We start from the raw sequence: 22423 nt of genomic DNA, 5'->3' as shown, positions 1-22423 counted from the left end.
TTTGAATTCTGTCAAAATGATGATGCAACTCTTATCTGTGTTTATATATTCAATGTACTTATGTTACTAAATGTTTATTTTGTAGACACTGCAAGATGCAGAGGCTGTTTGAGGCATCATCCTACGCTAATGCTGAGATTTGGAATAATAAAAAATTGACTTCAGCAAATCTACCGGAAATTGAAAGGTGACTAGAGCTCTTCATGCAACATACAATTTCAAAAACCTGATCCTTATCATTCATGAAACATCATTGTGTTATATTTTTGGATATGTGTGTTTTTTTCTGAAATCAAAGCAATGTTTAGACTATATCTAGTGGCTCACAAATGTAAAATAAAAGGAGCATACGTTTTCTAAAAAAAAGTTCACACAAAAGTTGCATGGGCATGAATATTATATGATGGGCATAATGCTTAAGTCTGATCAGTGCATTAAGTTTATAAAATATGTGAAAGGTACCCTGAAGCGTAATGAAAGGATTGCGGATTGTTCATTATTCTTACTTTAAGATTTATATCAGCGGCACAAACTTGCTGTTTGCATATAACTTGGACTCCTTGTATATACATATTCTCTATACTCAGTGCTACGATTATAAATCTTGCTCTATTCAAGTGTTATATAAGTGAACAAGGAGATTTGGTCGTAGCTCAGTGCAGCAGTCTTAACTGCCCCTTTACTGACAGGCATAACAAAACAGCTGAATGGTCTTAGTTATTATATAGCACTTAATTCTTATTGTTGTCCGTCTTTTGTGCAATTTAAATTTCAATGGATGGCTTTTCTCCGGCAGATTCATCATCATGATAGATATCCATTATCCAGCTCTGCTGTTCAGAAACTTTTTTCGCCAGGGGTCGTAATCAACCTCGACTCGGCCGTCTATCGTCAATCCGCCTTGTCTGACTCAGGCTTGTCGCTCAGGAAGTGACATCTGGCGTTGTGTATATATAGCACGTCACTACGCCTCATGCTTCAGTTCTTTTTTACTGCGCGCTTGCACGCTGCATCGGGCACATGACTCTAGTTTACTCGATGTTCTTTTTGTAACGTTTGTATGTTTTTCTTTGAAAAACCTTGACACAATGTCATATCGCAGGGTTTTGCCGTGATTGCGAGGCCAAAATGTCTATGACCGATCCAAACGACGTTTGTCTATGGTGTCTAGGTGTTGGTTTCGACATGCGCAAAGATACAGCCGAAATCCCTACGTGAGTGGGCCGGGAAACTGGCCTTGGGCCGACCAAGCTCCAAGTCTCTGGCACGGTCGCTCGTCTGGTCTAAGGAGGCCGAGACTGAGGAGCCCATTCCTGACAAGGGGAAGGAATGGCATTGCAATAAAACCAAGAAACATTCCCATTCCAGGAGCCATTCCTCTTGCCGTCTTCCTCGCGAATGAATAAGCGGCACCACCGCCATCGTTGCAAATCCAGCTCCTCATCGGAATGAGGTAAGCCCTCGACAGGGCCGACCACTTGTTAAGAGTGGAACGGTTTTAAAACTTCAATGTTAGAAATGTTTAAGAGGAAAGCTACTGTAGGTGCGGCACGGGCCCCCAACCAGCAAACTTTGGTGGCCAAAGCGGTGCTCAGCTCTCCCCACCCCAAGCCAGCCACTTTGTCGACATCGTCCACGTCAAAAACATCTTTGGGCTTTACATCTACCAGGCATAAGTCGCCGAAGTGCCCCATGACGCCCATCGGTTATCAGAACGTCCCTCGGCGCCGAAAGATCCTTCTGCATCGAAAGCTGTGGCTTCGAAACCTATTCTCAAACCCTCTGCGCCGACAGTCGTCGACGGTTCATTTGTGCCGCTGTTGAGATCAGGTTTCTTCGATTCGATGCAATCCATATTTCGTGTTGATGATCCCAAGGACTCAGTCGACCACGTCTACACAGGAGCCGGTGACATCAATTTCTTTCGGCAACCAGGCCAATTTATTGGCCTTAGCTCAGGGTCTACATGACGCCATTGGCCTGGATACTTCCCCAGACCTTGAGTTACAGCAAAACCAGCACTATATGCAGACTAATATTAGCTTCAGGGATCTGGTTCACAGGGAGTTTGACCCCTGGGGTTGAAGGCGTCCACAACTCCTCCTCAGGGGTATGAGTGTGAGGAAACCCTTGTATGAACAGTAAGATGACAACACAAGAGATGCAAGTTCAAGGGTGTTTATTAAACAGCTTCAAATTGTTGGAGACTTCCTACCTTGCTCTAACGCTAGAATGGGAGTAACCTCGACCTTTGCATTGAAAGAAAAACAGTCCTAGTCTAGTTCAAAACAATAATAATTACACTAATAAACCTATTACCTGCCCTAAGCTCATATAAAAAGGTGTGAGGGTAATGTACTTAAATGATAGAAAAAATGTGTTCAACAAAAGAATCAGGATGGCAAAGTGTTCACAGAAGAGTGACTCCCTTACCCAGGATTTCACCTTGGGATAGTATATCAGTAAGGCACCTTCTAGTTGGCTGAGGCAGTTCAACAGCTTGTTCAGCTTCTGGCTGTATCAAGGTTAGGCTTCTCTCAATCTTCCAAATCAGGCTTTTCCCAATGTTCAAACTAAAGTACTGCCAATGTCTCTTTGTAAACTATCTTCTCTCAATCTTCAAAATAAAGTGCTACAAAGGTCTCCTTTCAAAGAAGCTTCTTTGTTTTAAATAAATGTACAATGTTCCTTTTTTCTCAATTTACTCTGGATTCCCTTTCCCAAGTTGCAAGGTTTCTATTTAGCACCAATAATTAATATTCACAGTTTCTTTCAATTTACTTGAGGTTTCGCTTTCCAGACAGCATAGCCTTGACTTTGCTACTACGCCTGACCACTGCGGGAGTCACTTGTTTGGCTCCGGTTTAGCAATGCTTTCTGGTATTTGTAGTTTGCTCGATTAGGGCTCCCCTCAATCAGGCGGAAGCTCCTCTTAACTATTGTTTCAATTGACGGGGTCCCCTCGATTGGGCTCAAGCTTTTTTGTTCTTCTTTCACAATTCATACTTGAAAACTCACCTCGTCTGGGTGAAATTCTTTTAAATGTATACTGTATCACTGCTTTAGTTCCACTATTACATTCAGAGACTTTGGACTGTGCCGTCTTCACTACAGCATGACGACTCCGATACAATATATCGCCTTGTAGCTTTAAAGCAATCTGCACTCTTTCAAACGCAGTTGCCGGTTTACATGCAGTTGTACTCAATACTGTTTCTTTCGTGGCAAATCAACCTGGCTTTTGTTCTTCTATCTCACATCACTCACCGGTTGTTGCCAATCTTCAGTTTTCACTTTATTCATGGAATTTTTAGGCTTTGTGGTTTATCGGACCTCCCCAAATTACATCTGCTAGTGAGAGGGAAGCAGGCTTCTCATCAAGGACTTCTAGAAGGACGCTCTCTGCTAAACTCCATCAGCTGTTACTTGGAAATGTGGGTCTCTCGTCAAGCCTTCTTCCAGCCTTACCACAGCTTGCTTTCCTGGTTCCACTTTCTCAAGTTTAGCGGCTCAGTTAGCCCGGTCTTGTCTTTCCTCCAGCCTCGCTCTCTGAGTGCTTGAGATTTAGGTAGGGATCGTCTGCAGTACTCAGCCTGGCAGCCTTCCTCCTGGCTTCCCTAGAGCAACTGCTTTCTCTCCCTGTGCAGCCTCCTTTTGTACACCTGTGAGGTGTGTGTTGTTAGAGTTGGGTCTGCCTGACCTTGCCTGACTCTGTTAGTGGGACAACCTACTGTTATAATTAGATAGTCTGTCTTCTGTCTCTCAAAGGGTTTTCCCTCCGTAATCCTCATGCTCTCAGTTCCTCTCTTCCTTGTCCCAGTCCTAGGATATTTCAATCGAGGAATGGGATTATGGGAATTGTGGTGTTCTACAAAAAAAGGTTAAAGATGTTGTAGATTTTTGTCAGGAAAGAATGGTAAAACTCATGTTGGAATTGAGAGGTGGTCTTTGTTTTTCCTGATGGTTTCACCTTCTCTTGGGTATGGGAAATGGTTGGGGTAGAATGGGACTTTGGTGAGAATATCCCATACAGACAGTGGGGATGTCGGGTATGGGTGTGTCAAAAGAAAGGGGATACTGCATTGCACCCAAGGGCATTCCTTCCGCAGTCCCGAGGACCCCCTGCACAGGTGATCCACCCTCACTTTTCCGCTCCCAGGATTGGGATCCCTGACCACTTGAACAAAGGAGCCCCATGGCCTATCCGTGAGAATACCCTCAGGCTTTTCACATGAGCTTACTGATATTTTGGACGAGAGTCTTACAGTCGAGCATAACATGCCTTTCAACCCACCCATTGCAGACCCTTTAGCCTCCTTATGGCAGCACCCTTGTACCATTTCCCCAGTGAATGCCAGTTTTACAGGGAAGCATAGGCCGGCAAGAGGAGACCCTTCTTTCCTTACCGCACACCCTTCTATGGAAGGTCTGGTTATAAAGGCTGCCACTATTTCCACCAGACCTGTAGCATCCACATCCACTCTGCCTACGGACAGAGAGGGGACGAAATCCGACGCATTGGCCAGAAAGGTGTTCACCGCTGGTAACATGGCGCTCAAAGCTACTAACGTAGCAAGTGGATTCATCAAGTACTCTTTTGGCTTATGGAAGGCTGTGAAACATGCTGCTGAATACGTTCCTGGGGATGTCATGTGGGACAGATTTTTACAGCTTGTTGAGGATGAGGAGGTAGCCAAGCAGTCATTACAAAAGTGACTGGACACAGCGGACTGCGTTGGCCGAGCAATGGGTGCAGCTGTTGTAATGAGATGCCAAGCCTATCTAAAAACTTCAGGCTTCTATCCAAATGTGCAAACAGGTTGCTGGACATGCCCTTTGAGGGTGCCATGCTTTTTGGGCAGAAAGCAAACAAATCCTTAAAATAATTCAAGGGATCAAAGTTGGCTGCTCAATCATTGGCCTAGCGATGCAGCTGGCCAGACCTGCCTTCAGTTTCGCCTCCAGGGGCAGTGGCATAGACATCATGTGCCCTATGGCCTAGCAAGGGCAGAGGCGCTTCTCGCGTCATGGAGGGGGCAGAGGGGCTTCTAGTGGCCAACAAGCAGTGGTGGGGTCACCCGCGCCCTCTAAGCAGCTTTGATTTCCCCTCCCACGACACCGGTTGGTGCACGGTTGGCAGGGCATTGTCCCCAGTGGCAGGAAATAACATCTAATGTCTGGGCCCTGCAGTTGATTCAGTGGGGTTATTGTCTGCCTTATCTAAAGAGGCCTCTAGACAGACCTCCACCTCCCCCAGTCCAACTGGAACAGGAGCTCCAGGAAGGACTGAGAGCTCTGTTGTCAAAGGGTGCAGTGGAATCGGAGAGGATCAGGTTTGTATTCCCAATATTTCCTGGTGCCCAAGAAGGGAGAGGTCTCCGTCCAATCCAGGACATCAGGGACTTGAACAAGTTCCTGAGGAAGTGCAAATTCGGGATGGTGACGTTGAGAGAGATTCTCCATGCTCACTAACTACAGGGCTGGCTGGTGTCAGCAGACCTACAGGACGCTTATTTCCATGTGCCGATACATCAAAAGCACAGGAAGTTCTTAAGGTTCCTCATAGGGGACAAACACTATCAGTTCAAAGTGCTTCCCTTTGGGTTGACCTCTGCGCCATGAGTCTTCACCAAGCTCATGGTGGTAGTTGCGGCTCACCTCAGGCGATCCGGAGTCCATGTATTTCAGTATATGGACTACTAGCTGATCCGTGGGAAGTCAGCGGGGCAGGTCTCGTCTCATCTGGAGGACACCTACCTACTACTGCACATGCTGGGCTTCTCCCTCAACTTGAAGTCCCATTTGACACTAGTTCAGCGGCTCCAGTTCATTGGAGTAGTCCTAGAAACCCAGGTAGGGAAGGCTTTTCCCCCCATGTAGAGAGTCAGCAACATAGTCCAGATGGTGTACGTGTTTCAGAACCACACCACTCTTCCAGCGTCTTCCTTCTTCCGCCTCTTGGGTCTCGTGGCCTCCTGTATTGTTCTAGTGCCAGAGGCCAGGGTGTCTTTGAGATCCCTCCAGGGACCAGTGGTCTCAGTATCTGTGAGCTCTCACAGATCGTCTTACAGGGTCCAGCCAAGTAGTCCGCAAACTCGGCTATTGGAACAATCTATTGGCTGGCGAACCCTTCTGGCATCATTGGCCCCAGGCCCGAGTCGTCACGCATGCGTCCCTGAAGGGTTGGGGCGCCACTGCGAAGATTTGTAGGGGACAGGCCTTTGATCTCCATCAGAAGCCAAGTGGCATATCAACAGGCTGGAGTTGCGGCCCATTGGGTTAGCCCTGAAGGCCTTTGCCCCATATCTCAGAGGGAAGCATGTCTTCGTCCTGACGGACAGCACAGTGGCCATGCACTACCTTAACAAGCAGGGTGGTGTGCACTCCCGCCTACTCTGCGTAGAGGCAATTCAGCTGTGGTTCTGGTTTGCGAGAGAACCAAATCTCAGTCTCAGCAATTCATCTGGCGGGGACAGAGAATACCTTGGCGGACGCTCTGAGCAGGCAGAACTCGGACTCACACGAGTGGGAAGTGTGCCAGGAAGTTCTCGAGGTCGAGGAGGTCTTCGCTCTCTGGGGTAACCCAGCAGTGGATCTCTTTGTCACAGAGTCCAACAGGAAGTGCAAACAGTTTTGCTCCAGTGAATTCCCAGCAAACGGTGCACTGGGGGATGTTTCTCTGGTGGATTGGATCTTCCACTCTCGACTACACCTTACCCCGATTCCAGTCATCCTTTGGGTTCTTAGGAGGTTGAAGAGATTTTGAGCGACCATGATCTTGATTGCCCCTGATTGGGCGTGGAGAAAGTGGTACTCAGATCTCCTGGATCTGACCATCTGTCCGCTTCACAGGTTGCCTCAGCGTCAGGATCTCCTAACCCAGTCAGAGGGTCGAATGCTCCACCGACCCCCGGTTTCCCACAACCTACATGTGTGTCTCTTGAGAGGATGAGGTATGATGACTAGGACCTCTCAGAGGAGGTACTTGAGGTATTGCTGGCTGCACGCAGACCTTCTACTAGATCTCCGTATGCGTGCAGGCAGACGAGATTTGAGGTGTGGTGCAGGAAACGCGAGACTGACCCTATCTCTTGCCCAACCACCACTGTGATGGAGTTCCTTCTGTCTTCTGTCACTGGCCTCTTCATGCCTTCAGGTTGCCACCGTCAAAGGGCATTTGGCGGCCTTCGTCTGTTACAAGAGGTCCTCAGAAAAAGGTTTCTTTTTTACTATTCCAGTCATGGCCCAGTTCCTCTTCTCAACAAGTTTCCGCCATCCCCATTTGTTGTCCCAGATTGGGACCTTAATCTTATTTTGACCTATTTGTTGGTGGCTCCGTTTGGGCATATGCATTCATGTTCTTTGCAGCTTTTGTCCCTTAAGAAAACCTTTTTGGTCATGATCACATTTGCCAAGAGGGTTAGCGAACTGGAAGCCTTGTGCTGCAAACCTCCCTTTCTGAATTCTTTCGTGAGAAAGTCTCTCTTAAAGTCAGTTCCGAATTCCTTCCTATGATGGTTTCAGAATTTCATCTGTCCCAGTCTATTGATTTACCTTTATTTTACCTTCATCCATATCCCTCAAAAGAGGAAGAGCAGTTCCACCACCTTGACCCCAAGAGAGCATTAAGCGTCTATGTTGCTCGCTTTTAGGAAGTCGGACCAGTTGTTCGTGGCCCAATCCTGGTCTAGAAAAGGTCTTACTAACACTAAACAAACCCTGTCACATTGGATTATTTTGTGCATATTAGAGTGTTACCTATCGGCAGGCAAGGAGCTTCCAGCAGGCATCAGGGCCCACTCGGCCGGAGGTGCTCAGCCTCTATAGCCCTCCACGGAGGGGCCCTAGTCGGGATAAATGCCAGGCAGCCACTATCCTTACTCACCTTCACCAAACACTATGCCTTGAATGTTGCACGGGGAGCCGATGCAAGGTTTTGTAGACCGGTTCTACAGAATCTACTAGTGTGAATCTTTCTGCTCTTCTCAGTTATCCTAACTGCTTGTGGAGTCCATCATGATGAGGAATCTGCGGAGAAAACTAATCCATTGAAGGAGAAATTACTCACCGTAATAATCCTATGAGGAATCTGCGGGAGAAGAATCCATAGTAAGATTATTACGGTGAGTAATTTCTCCTTCAATGGATTGCTTTTCTCCGCAGATTCCTCATAGAACTTCCCATCCATCCCCGCTCAGAGAGTGCTGTGGGTTGTCGCTTCTGTCCAAGCCAGAAGGCATCTGGTGATGGCTCTGGGAAGACTGCTTCTGTCTCATTATAAAAAAAAATAATAAAAAAAATTTTGAAACATTGTTGTGGGGGTTCACCCTGTTCAGATTTATCCTTGATAAGGTTTTAATGGCTTGTTAGCCTCCTCCTGTGGTGTTTCCTTCTGCAGCGTTCAATCGCGGGGGGAAAATGGAGGACTGAAGCATGGTGCGTAGTGACGTGCTATATGTACGATGCCTGACGGCACTTGCGGAGCTGACGATAGAGAGCCATGCAAGACGGATCGATGGCTGAGTCGAGTTCCACTACGCCCCCTGTGGAAAAGTTTCAGAACAGCAGAGCTGGATGATGGATACCTATCATAATGAGGAATCTGCGAGATAAGAATCCATAGAAAGATCATTACGGTGAGTAATTTCTCCTTTGCCAGATAAATTGACTTGCGAATTAGAGATAATCTAATTTTCTCTGGGGGGCGGGGGGGAGGAAGGTCACAATTTACCCTACTGGTTCCAAATTCTACAGAGCATCCTGTAAGAGTATTCCATGAAGGGGATCAGTACCAGTTTGAGGGCTTTCTTCAGGTAATGCTGTCTAATGGAAATACTATTACATCATGCCGTGAGCATGCAGACAAGGCCTGCGTGATACTGAGTCATGTAGAGGCCCTTGAGACTCCATGCAGGATTACCAAATACAGTAATATCGCATGTGGTAAGAATTTGATGCAGGGAAATTCCCTCCACACAAAACAGGCGCAAAAGAAACATTTCAGTAATTGAACTGCTCCAGCATGGGGCTGGGCATGGATTCACATGCTCATGAATTTTCCCCGTCGTCAAGCTGGGACTCCTCAGTAAAAGTAAAAACAGTTTTGCTTTCACTTTAAAACTGTATTTCTCCTCTAAACCAATCACTATCCTCTGGGTCATACTGCCCCCAGCCAATGACGGTCCTTTCCCTAAGTCCCTCTTCTGGCAGCCATCTTCACATTTTTACTGCACGCTTCATTGTTGGGAGTCCTTGAGGTTGCTCTCTGAGCTATCTGTACGTTTTTTCGAGTTTTTCGATGAGAAAAGTTCAATTTCTGTCCCAAAGAGCCTGTGTGCTCTTTTCCTCATCTGCCGGCTGCGGGTATTTGTTGTTGGTGAATGTTAGGCAGAATTATATGCAGTACCCTTTGGGAACACCACACACAATTAAGACTACAAGTGACGGTACAATTTCACCTTTGGTACAAGCCTGTACTACACAGTTAAAGTAGTAGCAGTAGCGAAGCAGCCAGACTCGTCTCAAGAGTAAGTGAGTAGTATCAAATAGTTACACAAAGGACAGCAATTACTATGATTCAGGCAAACACTGGCTCAAGGTTTCTAAGTAAAAGGATATATATATTTATTTACTCAACAGTTGTATAACCTTTTACTATTATAAACAGTCTAAAAATCCCAATCATAAATACACCACACCACTTCCCTTAAATTCCAGACAAGTTAAGCTCACAAAATGAAGTGGGAGCAAAATGGCACTCCAGCAATTTAAAAGGGAGGGAAAGACAAAGTTATTAGAAATTAAATCAAACCAACAGGTAAGTACTCAAGGCAATTGAACAAGAGGAACTTCAGGGAGGATATCAGCTGGAAAAGGCTTGGGGCCAAAGTCAATGGGTCAAAAGTCTTTTGCTCAAGATCACACAGTTCAGGGTAGTTTACAGTAAAGTTTGTGGCACAGATTCCGGACGAGGTTGGTTGATAGAAAAGTTAATTCGAAGAGAAGGACAAGCCCTTGGATTGGAGAAAGATTTCAAACTCTTTCACCGCGTTTGAATGAAACGGACAACCGGATTTGCACAGTACCTTAAAACGGAGAGGGAGCTGTTGGTGAGGCGGATGTTCCTGGTGGTTCCTGCAGGCTCACGGTTCCTGAAGCGACTCTCGGACTGACACAAAGTAGGAAGCTGTAGGGTCCTGCGCCACCCAGGGAAGAAGCCAGCAGTAGAGCAAAACACTGAATAAAAGGTGTGCTCCTTAAAACCCAAGCAGGGTCCGACCTTCCTGGCTATCTGGCCCACTGTAGCTCTGTACAGCAAATTCGACCAGAGGAAGGGTCCTGGCTTGCAGTTTGGGCAAACTGGTTGGTCCCACCAGCTCAAGGGAAGATGTTTCCTGGAGGATCTTCTCTGTCATCGGATTCTGGCGATTCGGACCTGCAGCAGGGCTTCACCAGGCGGTTCAGTCGTGGTAGGGGTCCTCTTCCATCAGCTCCTCATAGGTTCTTTCGTTCCAGTGGCGACTCTGCCTTTCCAGTCCCAGAGACCTACTTTCTATGCAGTTTTCCACCATTCATACAGCCTGGCTCTTAATCACACAGCAGGGTGGCTGTCCTGGCAAGGACAGTCCTCTCAGCCAATCAAACAGGAGTGCGACTTGGGTTACCAGGGGAACCCATGGCAGGGGTCCGAAGACCCCTCCCTCACATCCTGCCTACCTAGACTTTCAGGCGCCTTAAGGAGGGCTTCTGTGAAAAGACAGCTAACAAAGGAATCATCCCCGGTTTGGCGCGCAGAGAAAAACACGAGAAAGACTTTAACAAAAAGAAATGGTGAATAAACCCAACCCAACCGGAGCCGACATAAAATGTATTTGGTCAAGCGGGTTTATGTTCGAGGCTAATATAATAGCCTAAAACAACACCACGTTTATATAAGATAATCGCGGTACGAAAAATAGGGTAGTTACCACTGCCACCAGCCAAAGGGAGCGAAACAAGGCTCCAAGAGACACAGACAGACAAAAGATGAGGTGTACTGGGTCTGTGGTTTAAAGTGACCAAAGTAAAGTTAGTGGCAACTTTACCTTTTCAGGGGGATAGTAGTCAGCCCCAAAGAAGTCAGTGGGAAGTCTAAAAGACAACCCTGTGTCACTGCACTGAAGGTACTGTGTAAAACACATTAAAAATATGATGCCATGGAGTAAGTGAGGCTCCAGTGCTCAAGATCACACAAAAAGTGAAAACACACACAGCAAAACACATGTAAGAGTGGGAAAAAGGCTCACACTCTTACCAGGTTAAAAAAAAAATAATAATCCTAGAAATCCAGTAAAGCTGCCGAGGGACTAATTCGGTAAGGGAAATCAGCCATTTATGAGAATTCTCCCCAACAGTGAAGCTTTGCGCTCCTCAAGGGCGAAAATTGATCATAGCTTCTAGAAGGCCATCTTGGGCCTACTTCGTGCCCTCCGACCATGACGGAGGAGGAGGAGGGACGGTCCCTCTTCAGACCCTGCACCAATTGCGGGCTACGGAATGTGTTTGTGCAAGACAAGCGCCTACAATGCCTATACTGCCTTCAATCGGACCATAAGTAGGTAGAGTGCGAAATATGCCTAGTTTCCTCTAAGAAGACGAAAGACAGGCTGGCGGCATGGCTTAACTCGAACAAGGCCTCTGCCCCGTAGTTCGAGCAGGGTCATGCCTCGTCCAGGACCGGCCAGTCTGAGGAGCGGTCTTCTAAGTCCTTTGAGCTTGCCCCATCCGTGGGGGTCCAAGATGAGGCAAGATATGCAAGTCTGAGTCCACCGGGTTCGCCGCTGATATGGGTCCAAGTTAGAGAGGGCACTTTCAGCATCACCTTCTGCCTCCATAGCCAGCCTACCATCGATCTCCTCTTCAAAGAGGAAGTCATACACCCTGGCTAAGCTATGGGAGCAATTGGATAAGGTAAGGACAGAAAAGGAGAAGAGGGCTGCGCAGCCCAAGCACGCTGAACCAGCACAGATAAAGTCCTCGTTGGTGACTTCATCGACCTCTACGACTACTACGGCAGGCTTTGACAAATGCTGCAGGTACTCCAGAAGGGTTGAAGGTACTGGCCCAGTTTCTGGTTCAGACACAGGGAGGAAATAAGGGGGGGCGAGGATGCCGTGATACAGGCCCCCAAGGTCGCTGTTCAACCTCGGGATTTCTCGCTCACGGACGACGAGCAAGAGTCTGTGCATAGGGTTAACGACAACGACGGTGGCGCAGGGACTAGTTTTCCCTCCTTACTTATTCAGCCGAGGGACATTTCTTTGGACGTTCTACCGACTCTCCAAACCTTTTTGTCGGAGATCCAGTTGAGGATGCCCCCGGTGCTCGGAGTACCCCAGGCTCCTGATCTGCCTCCACCTAAAAAGAGGAAGCGTCATCTGATACCCCCGTATCAACCTCCTCCAACACGTCGGGCCCAACTCCCCCAGCGGACCCGGAGACGGGTACTGAGACGGATACGCCCACGTGTACCGACAAGGACAAAGACTTGGTCCCAGCAGACAATGGCTCCTCACATTTGGATGTTCCTCATAGTATCCCCACTGAGCGAGGTGGAATTGTTCCACTCCATGATCGCCAGGGCCTCTGAGCTATCGCAGCTAGTGTTCGAGGAAACCAAGAAGGAGGGCTTCTTGTATCATAGCTGAAAGGCCAAAAGGAAGATGATCCTGGTGGTACCTTTTCTGGATGATATTTGGAAGAGGGCCTGGCCCTCAGGAAGAACCCCTGCCCGGCTCCAGTGGGATAGGTTGGAGAAGAAGTATAGGGTGCCGGACTTTGCACCAAGTGCCTGAGGTTGCAACCATCACCGGACTATGTGTCTGTGGCCGTGAAGAAACGGTTGGCTAACACGGCTTCGTCGTCGGTCCTTCCGGACAGTGGGGAAGAAAGTTATCTGCACGGTGGTGTCCACAATTAAGGCAGTGTTAATATGGATTTCTAAACTCTGACCCGGTGGGCAGAAGTTTAGGAGGCCCCCCTCGGTTTAGTGAAACAGGGGAACCTTCTGGACAAGCCAGACCAATCTAGGTAGCTTGGCAGGCGGTCAAGACTAAGGGGGTCATTCCAAGGTGGGCGGTAAGGGATACCGGGCACCGGTAAGGAGACTGGTTTCGGTAATCCCTTACCGCCCTATCCCAATGTCCCTTGGCGGGGAACGTAAGGAACTTGTGGTCTGACCACACATCTCTTAGGGGTCCCGCTAAGGGTCTCGCAAGTCGCGAGACCGTTATTAGCTTCCACCCCATTCCCATTGAGCCGTATGGGGGCTCAAATGGGAATGGGGAATGGTTTGTTCAATGTGGATTTACCGGTCCTGCCAGGGTCGGACTACACCGGTAAGTCCCCATTGAACAACAACGGGCACGGTATGGGAGGCAGCCATGGAGCTAATAGCTGCATGGCTACCACCCATCTCGTAATGAGGCCCTAAGTCTCAGGAGGGGTGTGAGTGATCGTAAACCCACAATGAGCACACACAGCAACAAACCACAAATTACTCTTAGACAAGTGTATATGAAAAATATCTATACATTTATTGTCGGCCGGACCAATAGACACAAGTAAAATCTAGTTATGCAAAAACAGTTACAAAACAAAATACACTACAATACAGCATATATCAGTGACGGGTACAGTGAGCAAAAAGCAATGGCTGCGAACGTTCAAAGTGGGGAAAAACCACAGAACAGGTTATCATGCCATGCTCTTTCTGGAGAGGGGCGCTTGCTACCAATTTGAAAAAAAATGGCAAGGAGCTTAGGGTTGGTCACGCTGAGTTACCTGGCGGAACCAAGACATGGACTCCCGACATGGACTCCCTGCTCACTGTGCTCGGAGAGGCACAGCTCTGAGATATGCAGATAATTCTGGTGCAGCAGCCGCCTGGGCACAGGAGAGCAGAACGGTAAGGCACCTTTAGCGACCGTCAACAGCTAGTGACGGGGGAATCACAGATGCGGGCCGCGTTAGGCACTCTCCTAATTCTGGACCTAGAGGGGCTAGGCCTGTGATATTTGGCAGTTGAGGCCACTGGACCACAATAAAGTGATGTTCCAAGTCTCGGACTTCCACTCGAGACAGCAGCGATTCTGCTGGTTACCCTGAATTAGAGCTGGACAGTTCAATGTATGGCCCAGGAACACTTCCGAAGGAGCTTGTTTGGTGGGTAAGCAATGGATGCAGAGAGTAGTTCCCACCACACCAAAGCAGCGAAGCACCTTGGCAGGCCTTCTTGATTGATGGAGAAAATAGGGGTGTCACGGGACAGCATATGGCGAAGGGTGCCAAAACTTCTAGAGCGTCTCCGGCAGTTTCACAAGTCTGTTTCTTTATGCAGGGGACTTGGCTCCTTCTATAGTTCGGGAAGAACTCCGGTGATCGACCTGGAATGGGTGCAGAACCCCTTCTCTTATCCAAGATTAGCTTTGCGCCAAAATCGAGGACTTCAATCGAAGATGTGCTCTCATTCAGGCATTCCAGTCGTGGTCCAATCATGGTCCACGGTGGTCTGTCGTTCAGGCACTCCACACATCCTGGCACCAGTAGTGTGAGTTGGGACCAGATATTCCCAACCCGCTTCCTGGGCACACACACGTGACTGGCAGAAGCCTGCGAAAGCGATTTTTGTTAGTTTTTGTGGGAGGCTGTGTACCCAATTAAGGTAAACCCGGGTTACTCGACCTGAGTGAAGGCAAGGGACAAAATGGCCATGGGACAGAACAAAAGACTTTATAACTGCTGCCACCAGTTCCTCCCAGGCACACTCATACAATCACCCAAAAATCCTTCAAGGGTGTCTAGGGCCATAAAACAAAAAGGACCCCAGCGCACAGTACTGGAACGTACATTGTGCACTGTTAAAAAAGTTACCCAAAAAATGGGAATATATTCAAAGACTAAGGGAAACATAGTTTCCCAGTACTGATAGTCTGAGCGACATGTCAGTTTCTCCATAACAAGTGAGCAAAAGCAAAGGGGAGTTGAGCCGAAGGCTGGGATCCATTTGAAAAAGTCAGGATAGGAAAGCCAAACGAAAGCAAAAAGCTTGGGGGGGGAGGGGTCCACAAATGGTGGGAAATTACACCAAAATGAAATCTTTCCTAACAGGCGGCCACTGCCTTGGCGATCCTAGCCAGGCACGACATTGTACAATCTAGGACCTGATCCTAGCATTTCTCCCAGACGATAAGAAGATGGAAGCGCTTGCCCTCTTTCAGGAAGGGGAAGTGGCATCGGACCACGGCATCACAGTGGCAGTGGACGTCGCCGACGCAGGTTTCCAGCAAACAGGGAACAAGTCTGTCTTCGTCAACAGCGATGAATGAAGGCCACTAACCTCCGTCAGGAGGTCCAAGCGAAGGTGCTGGACATGCCCTTCGAAGGCGAGAACCTGTTTGGGAAGGTGGTTGACGAGTCTTTCCAAGCCAGCAAAACAGATACGGCGACAGCACGTTCCCCTGGCACACTTCAGCAGCGCCTCTTGTTGTTTTTTCGCTCCTCCAGGGGAAAATCGAGCTGGTCATCAAAGGGTTTCTCCACGTCCTCCAGACAGCCATCCCGCTCCTCAATGCAAGAAGCCTACAGAGGCTGCTCCCAGGCCCACGGTAGTGGAGGGCAGCATCGCTGTCTCCTGCAGGACAGGACGCCGGGCCCCCACTCATGCACCCCAGTTGGAGGCCGGCTGACGAGGTTCGTCAGCGAGTGGAGGAAGGTCACCAAAGACAGATGGGTGCTGGATGCTCTTTCCCAGGGTACATCTTGGAGTTCCAAAGCAGGTGTCCTCGTATTCCAGTGGTTCACCGTCGAGAGCAACACATTCCTCATTTCCTGGCAGAGGTACGAGCCATGCTGCGGAAAAGGGCATCAGCTAGTTCCCCAGTGGCTCTGGGGCTACGGAGTCTAGGTACTTTCTAGTAAGAAAGATGACAGGGGGTTGGAGACACATCCTGGACTTGCGATGTCCGAACAAATACCTAAAATCCCAAAAATTCTTGATGTTCACGTTGCAGCTGGAAAAGGGGGAGATCTTGATGTCGTTGGACCTGGAGGACGCCTATTTCCACGTCTCCATTCACAAGAAACATTGGAAATGTCTAAATTTCGTGCTGCAGGGACAACACTACCAGTTCAAGGCCCTACCATTCAGCTTGAAGTCGGCCCCAAGAGTATTCACAAAATGCCTGGTGCCGGTGGCGGCCCATGTACGTCTAGAGGGCATACATGTATACCCGTACCTGGACAATTGGCTGATACGTGGCTGCTCGCGAGAGCTTGCCGACGAGCACACGACAAAGACTGTCTGGCTGCTGACACATCTGGGATTCTCTGTCAACTATCCGAAGTCCTGCTTAACGCCATCATAGAACGTGCTGTTCCTCAGTGCCAGACTCAACACAGTGGCATGCCTGGCATCGCGCTCGGAGGAGAATATAGCAGCCATTCAAGAAAAGGTGCAGCACCGCTAGTCAGTGAAGACTGCTACCGTGCAAGCCATCAAGTCAATACTGGGCCTGATGTCATCCTGCATCTGTCTCATCAGTCTCTGCAGGCTGCAGATGCGACCCCCACAGGAATTCTTGGATGTCCGTTGGATACAGTTGGCTGGAAATTTCACAGACAAAATCCCTCTCAACGAGGATTTCCAGAAGGCGATCGAGTGGTGGGGCGTCTGCACCTACATCGCCCAAGCCACAGGATTTCAACAGCCCCCCCCATACCAGGAGATGGTCACCACAGATGCCTCCCTGAAAGGTTGGGGGGGCGCACACTGGACATCTGCACACCAGGGGCCTGTGGCTGCCGGAGCATAAGGATCTGTACATCAACATCCTGGAACTATGGGTAGTGTTCTGGGCCCTCCAGTTGTTTGCACTGTCTCTGAAAGGCAAGGTGATGATGATCTTAATGGACAACATCGCCACCATGTTCTACATCAAGAAGCAAGGGGGCACTCGATGCCCGGCACTCTTCAAGGAAGCCCTGGGCCTATGGCGCTGGGCCGTCGGACATGGGATCCTCCTTGTCCCTCTCCACCTAGCAGGAGTCGAGAACATTATTGAAGATTCCCTCAGCAGGGAACAGCGCTCATGCCACAAGTGGGAACTTTGTCACGATCAGGTGGATCTCCTGTTCGTCGAATGGGGCAGACCCCAGATCGATCTGTGTGCCACAGCGGCGAACTCCGAATGCCAGAAGTTTGCCAGCAGATTCCATCAGCCGAGAAGCCTAGGGGACACATTCACCTTCCCTTGGAACGGGCTGTTTCTTTACGCATATCCCTGTTCCCTCTCGTGCTACATGTCATCAATACTCAGACAGTGTTGATGCAGTATCTTACTCATCGCCCCAGCGTGGCCAAGGCAGATTTGGTATCCGGATCGTTTCAGCCTATCAGACTCGCCTCCAGTCAAGTTGCTGGCGGTTCTTCATCATGAACCAGGATCGCTGAACCTGAAGGCTTGGTTCCTGCAGCCTGAGAGTTTGGAGGTTATGAGTTGCCAGCGGACTGCAGGGGCGTCCTCGCCATGGCCAGTGCTACGGCCATTAGTGGAAGCGTTTTACCACGTGGTGCTGGTTGCAGAAGATTACTCCTCTGAGGGTCATGGCTCCACCGATCCTTCAGTACTTGCTGTCCTTGTCAAAAGCTGGACTGGCTCACGCTTCCATCAAGGTACACCTGGCGGCCACCTCGCGCTACACCAGATCCACAGGGAAGTCCTCTGTGGTCCCAGAGACTCGTCAAGGAGTTTCTAAAAGTACTTTGTGATCCTTCCCGCTGTGAAGTCTCCTGCCCTGGTATGGGAGATCAACTGGGTTCTGACCAAGCTCATGGGGGGGTGGGAGGCCCTTGAGCCTATGCATCACGCCCCACTCAAGTTACTCTAGTGGAAAACTGCTTTCCTTGTGGCCATAACTTCTGCCAGACATGTGGGTGAGATCCAGGCCCTAGTCTTCTTATTTCTTTTTCTTTTTTTTCTTTTTTCTTTTTCTTTTTCACATTTTTTTTTTACTTTATCTTAACATAGTGCAGATGACCTTGCTTACAGACATATACCTTCCGGTGTTACATTTCGAGTAGTCATACATCAATCCGGCAGGTACATTGATATACATAATACAATTAGTATAATCCGTCACATTGTCATTACACAATTTCATACATGATCCGCTCTTGTTTGCGTAAGTATTTGCGGAATGGCCCCCAAATGTCTTTAGGTCTGCATTGTGACAGGACCGGCGAGATGTAGGCCTCCTCACATTCGTTAACATATGTAATTTCCCTACCCTCTTAGTAATATCTGGAGTGCGATCCGCCTTCCACCTGAGCAGAACACAGTTTTTGGCTACGAGGCATCCCAGGTTGAGGAGGCGTCTCAGTTTAATTGCAATTTTACCAATGCCCCCAAAGAGGTATTTTGGGAAAGACAGAGCAGGGGGAACATCGGTGTATACATGTAGAACATTGTCAACCTCCCGTCAGAAAAGGGCAACCCGGGGGCAGTCCCACACCATATATGTGTCAGCGTTTGCTGATTTGCATTTGGCACAGCTGTCGTCCGCCGAAGGGGCAATGTTAGCAATCTTGGCAGGAGTGTAATGCAATCTGTTGAGTATTTTAAATTGGATGAGCCGATGACTGGCACTGAGGGACACTTCTTAAGTCAATCGACACCATGATTCATGGCTTGGTGACTGTCGGAAGCGGCCAAACAGCAATACGCAAAGTGTTTAGCATAGCGTGTGTGTAGCGTGGTGCGGCTTGATGGTCCTGTAGGTCCCTTCCTCTAGCTGCGCTCCCGCCGGCACTGGAGGCTTGCGTATTTGGAGCTGGAACTGCGAGCAGCGGACGAAGCGAAGAGCAGTGAAGAGCCGCGTTCTCCCAGAGGAGCTGGGCCTCCGTGCCCTCTGCACCCCCCCTGAAACTTCACCCATACAGCTCTCTGGACGTCCGGGCCCTTTGGAACTTCTGAGCCCGTGAGTCAGATTGGACCGGGTAGGTTGTCGTGTGCATGCATTGAGATTCGTGCCTGGCGGCTCATCTCGAGTCTGTGGCTGGGAGGCCGGGTGAGGGTTTCCATAGGGCAAATACCCCCCCGTGCCTTCCATTGTTTTCCACACATCGAGGGCTAGCATCAGAGCTTTTAGCCCTTTAGCCTCAAGCCTTAAGCTCCAAGCTGAGAGGCTTAACCTGTAAGGCTGAAAGGCAGAGCGGATTGTAGTGTGCAGCCCGGCGCAGTGAGGGGCGGTACTCCATTTTGTGTCCACGTTGCCTGGCTGTTTGTTCTGAGGTGCAGTGGAGAGGAGGAACGGAAAAGGAGAAAGGAAAGGAGAACATATAGAAGGGAACTTGTGGCAACATTTGCAAATTGTATTTCTTTATTTGCCACATAGACGCTTCTTGAACAGATCACACCCATGCTGAACCTCTTGCCTTGCCTTGCCTTGCCTGACCCAAAGCAAACAATAATCTTCTTAAGACAGGGTCAGGGGTGGTCCAGTCCAATTGGGGTTCTCCTTAGAGGCCTTCCTCAGAGGTACCGCAGACTAATTAGAAGGTAACTTTTCCCTTTCTACTTTTCCATTCTCTCTGCTTTTAACGCATTCTGCTGGGGGGGCGGAACAAGAAAGGAAGGAGAAACAAAGAAAGCACATAACAAATCATACTAGAAGTTTGCGGCGCCCTTTGTTTTACCTGGGATGTGCTCGCCTGGTATATATTTTTTCTTTTTTTTCCTCTTCCTCAGTAGGACAACAAATGAGACTTCTCAGTACCCTTATTTTGGAAAATATGCCCGATCAGGAAGGCTTATATCTGGAGCAGGCCCGGGGTGAAGGGGAAGAACCTGGGACAGTTGTTCCGAATACCCCTTCCCCAAATGTTCATCAGTCTGCTCCTATAACTACACAAGCACGTATTCACTCATATGATCATGAAACAGCAGGGGAAACTGCTCCTACTTCCCTTATTCAAAAAGGATGGAAGTGGGGCTTGGAATACACCATCATGACGAAGAAGATCCAGAGCTGTATCAACGACCATTTCTCTAGGAAAAGAAACAAGTGTCAATGATTTAAAAGACATAACAGTGTATGGCAATCCGCGGATTGTGCTCAAGAGGGTGAAGCTAGGGCCCCCTTTTTGGAAAGGGTGTGCTGAAAGAACACTGCACCCAACACTAATTTCCAAAGTGAGGCGAGTTCACCCTCATTGCAGGACCCTCCAGACAATTCTTCTCAAGACTCCCAAGTTGCTTCCTCCCATGGCAGCGAAAGCACACTGGCGGCCCTAAACTTTGTTCTAAACTCCTTGGTTTTGGTATTTGAACTTCTAAAATCGGAAGTCCAAATCCTAGCCGGCGTATTGCTCGCACTGTCGAACGAGATGGCTAAGAACGAATAAGCAATGGTGGGCTTAAGCAACATAATGAACACCATTCTAATTCCTACTCTTGAAGAGACCCAAGTGGAAGGTGTGAAACAAGGGCTTGACATCGCACACATTTTCTACTTACTTAAAGAGGGGGAAAAGGAGAATGACACTACACACAAGCTCCTAAAAGATCTCTCATTGAAAGCCCTGAATCCACGAACCTCTGGTCATCCCCCGATTGAAGAGGTCCCGAAGGCAATCCAATATTTGACGACACCCCATTATCCGAATCAATCCTAGAGGAGTTTAGGAGATCAGCAAACATGGTCATGGACGAGGATGTGGTGGTTATAGAAAATCTGTCGTCAATGAAGGATAAGAATATTCAAGGTTTTTCCCATACCGGTGCTGCTTGGACCTCAGTCTCCGGTCAAAATTTTAAGGGAAGAAGGAGGCTAAAGCAGAAAAAGGGGAGCAGAGTGCGGTCTAGGACACCGGTGCCACAGCAGAAAAAAACTCCAAAGAAGACAAAAAAATCAGAAAAACCCCAGTGTAAAGAACACAGGAGTAAAGCTATTTCTGAAAAATGTGTCGCTGCCGGATGTTAATAAGTCACTGGAACTCTCCACCTCTGCTTCCTCAATCACCGACCTGGTGCAGAGTTCAAGCCAAAACCAAAATACGCCGATTGAACCTGTCCTGGAAAAAAGGTTGAAAGAAATGGCCCAACTGCGACAAAGCATAGGATCTAAGGGAAGCAAGCCAAACAGCACAAGTATTGGCCTGCAAACCGGTACCAGTAAAATCTCTGCAAAAGGCCCTGAGCAAGCAATGTCATAAATTGGGTCAAGACTGCATCAAAATAGCCCCAATATTTTTGAAAAATGCTGCATTTAGGGCTCAATAAATCAGTACAGTTCCAGAATCCTTAAAAGTAGCTCCAAAGATACCTTTGAAACTAGCACTAATCTTTCTGAGACCGACTGTAAAATCTGTTTTACTGTTGGGACCAGTCAATTTCTACACATCCAAGAGGAAGCACCATTACGGTCCAGCCCAAATGGAAATGATTCCTCGAACGGCCTAGGAAAATGCAGAAACCTGGAGTCCTCAAGCGGTAGGAGCTGCACGGAGGAGCAAGATGAAAATGTGCCAAGAACGCCAGCAGAAAAAGTCCTGGAAGTGTCTGATTACAGAATCCCAAAAGTATAGCTAAGGCTTGTCAGACATAACAACAACAATTCACTTAGTAGAACAGTTATATTGTCCCAGGTTAAAAGAAATCCAAAACATGTTTCTTTTTGCTTCAGAGGACATCGATTATGTGAAATTCCCTCTTAAAGGGGATACGTTCTATGTGGAAATTGGACTTCAATCGCGGAGAGCGCAGCAGACATTACTCAACAACAAAAATGATCTGGCGCAAGGCGGTCTGATGATTTACAACACCGGAGAGGAGGGCAGGTCTGAAGTCCCCCCGATCGCGAAATGCGCCGGGGCGAGAGAAGGCTCCAAGCAAGAGGGCAAAGCTGGAGAACCAAATGTGACAGACACGAGCCGGGCTTCGAGAGCAAGTATAAGTGGTAACCTCATAGCAAAGATCCCAGAAATGATCTCCCAAATCATCCTAAAATTAGGAGTGGAGGAAAACTGTCTTTAGGCAAATGAGCCTGAATCTAGTATCCTGGAACACCCGTGGTCCCAGCTTTCTGAAAAAGAAAAGATTGAAATAAGGTCTTCTAGGGCTAAATGACATTCTGTTATTCCAGGAAACGTGGCTAGTCAACCCAATTGAGATAGAGGGGTTCACAATACAAAATCTTCGGGTTTCCCAGAAAGCCAAAGTAAGACCAGCGGGAGGGTTGTTAATTGCTATCAAAAACTCTATTATCAAAATGATCTCACCACTTTGTAACAACGATCTGGGAATCCAAGCTTGTAAATTAGAACCGAAAATAGATTCTCCTTATTCCATCATGGTGATTATCAATATATACTGGAATCCGGCCAGCT

General features: G+C 48.3%; 1 protein-coding gene across 2 annotated transcripts in view; it reads left to right on the top strand.

Moving 5' to 3' along the window:
- DNAAF9 (dynein axonemal assembly factor 9) overlaps positions 1-22423 on the top strand; it is a 2133167-nt gene that overhangs the window by 1342679 nt on the left and 768065 nt on the right. For both annotated transcript variants that reach the window (XM_069632250.1, XM_069632251.1), the window contains one exon: positions 86-187. In XM_069632250.1, the coding sequence (XP_069488351.1) occupies positions 86-187 (102 nt within the window). The remainder of the gene's footprint in view (positions 1-85; positions 188-22423) is intronic.

Source organism: Ambystoma mexicanum, chromosome 6q (genome assembly GCF_040938575.1).
Source record: "Ambystoma mexicanum isolate Mex_15411 chromosome 6q, UKY_AmexF1_1, whole genome shotgun sequence".
Taxonomy (NCBI): Eukaryota; Metazoa; Chordata; class Amphibia; order Caudata; family Ambystomatidae; genus Ambystoma; species Ambystoma mexicanum.
This window is presented reverse-complemented; position numbering and strand designations above follow the sequence as displayed.